Source organism: Eimeria mitis, genomic scaffold (genome assembly GCF_000499745.2).
Source record: "Eimeria mitis Houghton genomic scaffold, Emh_scaff1875, whole genome shotgun sequence".
Taxonomy (NCBI): domain Eukaryota; phylum Apicomplexa; class Conoidasida; order Eucoccidiorida; family Eimeriidae; genus Eimeria; species Eimeria mitis.
This window is the reverse complement of record NW_013570197.1, coordinates 785-2,455: the sequence shown is the minus strand read 5'-3', so window position 1 is coordinate 2,455 and position 1,671 is coordinate 785. Positions and strand designations below refer to the sequence as shown.

The window sequence follows — 1,671 nt, the reverse complement described above, 5'->3', positions numbered from 1 at the left end:
TGCTGCCTCTGATGTGCTTTCTGTCTGTGTTCGAAATCTCTCTATCTCCATGAGCTGCTGCTGCTGCTGCGCTGCCGCTGTCTCCTCGTTGCATGCGCTCTTCGGGTGTACGTACACCGCAAATATGCGGGAGAGGTAGAGGCTCTCGTTCGGCTTGCTTTGGCTGCCTGCTGCAGCGACAAAAACCCTTTGCTGCTCAGGTACGAACACGTCCTGCTGCTGCTGCTGCTGCTGCTGCTGCTGCTGCTGCTGCTGGTCATGGTGATGGTGATGGTGATGGTGTTTGGTTTGCGGCGTCTGGTGCGGTTGATGTTGCTGCTGCTCGGCAGCTGCTGCTGCAGCTACTGCTGCAGCTACTGCTGCAGCTGCTGCTGCAGCTGCTGCTGCTGCAGCCAAGGGTCCTGAGAGGGGTTGCACAGACATGAAGGGGTTTAAGGTTTTGCTGTTGCTGCTGCTGTTGCTGTTGCTGCTGCTGCTGCTGTTGCTGCTGCAGGCTGTGCGGGTGCGTGGCATTCGAGGCGTTTATCTGCTGCAGCAAGGATGAGGGTTTTGTGAGCAGCAGCTGCTGCTGCTTTTTGCTGTCTCTTTCTCGTTTGCTGCGGTGCTGGAGCGGGGACTCTAGCTGCCTCGTGCTGCTGCTGCTGGTGCTGCAGCGTGTGCTGCTGCTGACGCCTGCTGCAGTGCTGCAGCGGCTGTGTATAGAGGGGTCTCTGGAGGAGCTGCTGCTGCTGCTGCTGCGAGCAGCAGCAAAACGCCCGCCCATTAATTTATTCGTTCAGGCTGTCATCCGTCTCCTTGCTGTTGTCTGCCAAAGACACAGGTACGTCTGCTGCTGCTGCTGCTGCTGCTGCTGCTGCTGCTGCTGGTGATAGTGGCGTAGGTGTTTCTAGGAGGAAGGATATGGGGCTCTCTGCTGCTGCTTCTGATGCCGCTGCTGCTGCTGCTGCTGTTGCTGCTGTGGAATGTTCCTTCATCAATATCTGTTCTGTTGCTTCGTCTGCTGCTGCTGTTGCTGCTGCTGCTGCTGCTGCTGTTTTTAGTGTGCAGCTGTTCCGCGCGTTGCTGCCGCCGCTTGCGCAGCGACTGCAGCGATGTGCTGCAGCGGACAGGAAGCGTGGCGCGATGCTGCAGCGTCAAAGAGCAGCAGCAGCAGCAGCAGCAGCAGGATCCTCATCATCATCCTCAGCAGCAGCAGCAGCAGCAGCAGCAGCAGAGGGTACTGTGAGCCCGGCGGGGAGGCCTGCTGCTTCTGCTTCTCCCTCCCCTGTTGTCTCTCCGTATGAAGTCTGCACCTGCATAGAGGCCCTCTCCAGCTGTCTCCTCGCAGCCTTTATGCAGCAGCAGCAGCAGCAGCAGCAGCAGCAGCAGCAGCAGCAGCAGCGGCGGCGGAGGCAGCTGCAGGCTCCAGAAGTCTCTCTAGACAGGGAGAAGCCGCACGGAGCAGCAGGAACAGCAGCAGCAGCAGCAGCTGCTGCTGCAGCAGCAGCAGCAGCAGATCGGGAGACAACGGTGTTCCTCAGCAGCAGCAGCACATTTGCTGCTGTGCTGCAGCTGCTGCTGTCGGCGCTGCTGCGAACGGATGATGAGGCGCTGCTGCAGGAGGGTATTTGTTGTGTGGCTCTTGCTGTTGCATGCGCTCCCGAGGTGGTAGACCAGCAGCAGCAACAGCAG

The 1,671-nt window shown here is 59.5% G+C and overlaps 3 protein-coding genes across 3 annotated transcripts in view; 1 reads left to right on the top strand and 2 right to left on the bottom strand.

The window, feature by feature from the left end:
- The window catches only part of EMH_0045000 (uncharacterized protein), a gene marked incomplete at both ends in the record, with an annotated part of 1,706 nt that extends 1,193 nt beyond the window's left edge, over nucleotides 1-513 (bottom strand). The window contains one exon of the mRNA XM_013496022.1: nucleotides 3-513. Coding sequence (XP_013351476.1) covers nucleotides 3-513 — 511 coding nt within the window. The remainder of the gene's footprint in view (nucleotides 1-2) is intronic.
- Nucleotides 514-767: 254 nt separating this feature from the next.
- On the bottom strand, nucleotides 768-974 carry EMH_0044990 (uncharacterized protein; the record flags this gene model as incomplete). The annotated part of the gene is made up of 1 exon (XM_013496021.1): nucleotides 768-974. One exon carries the CDS (start codon nucleotides 972-974, stop codon nucleotides 768-770), a length of 207 nt encoding a protein of 68 aa, XP_013351475.1.
- A 148-nt stretch (nucleotides 975-1,122) lies between these two features.
- The window catches only part of EMH_0044980 (uncharacterized protein), a gene marked incomplete at both ends in the record, with an annotated part of 1,306 nt that continues 757 nt past the window's right edge, over nucleotides 1,123-1,671 (top strand). The window contains one exon of the mRNA XM_013496020.1: nucleotides 1,123-1,671. Coding sequence (XP_013351474.1) covers nucleotides 1,123-1,671 — 549 coding nt within the window.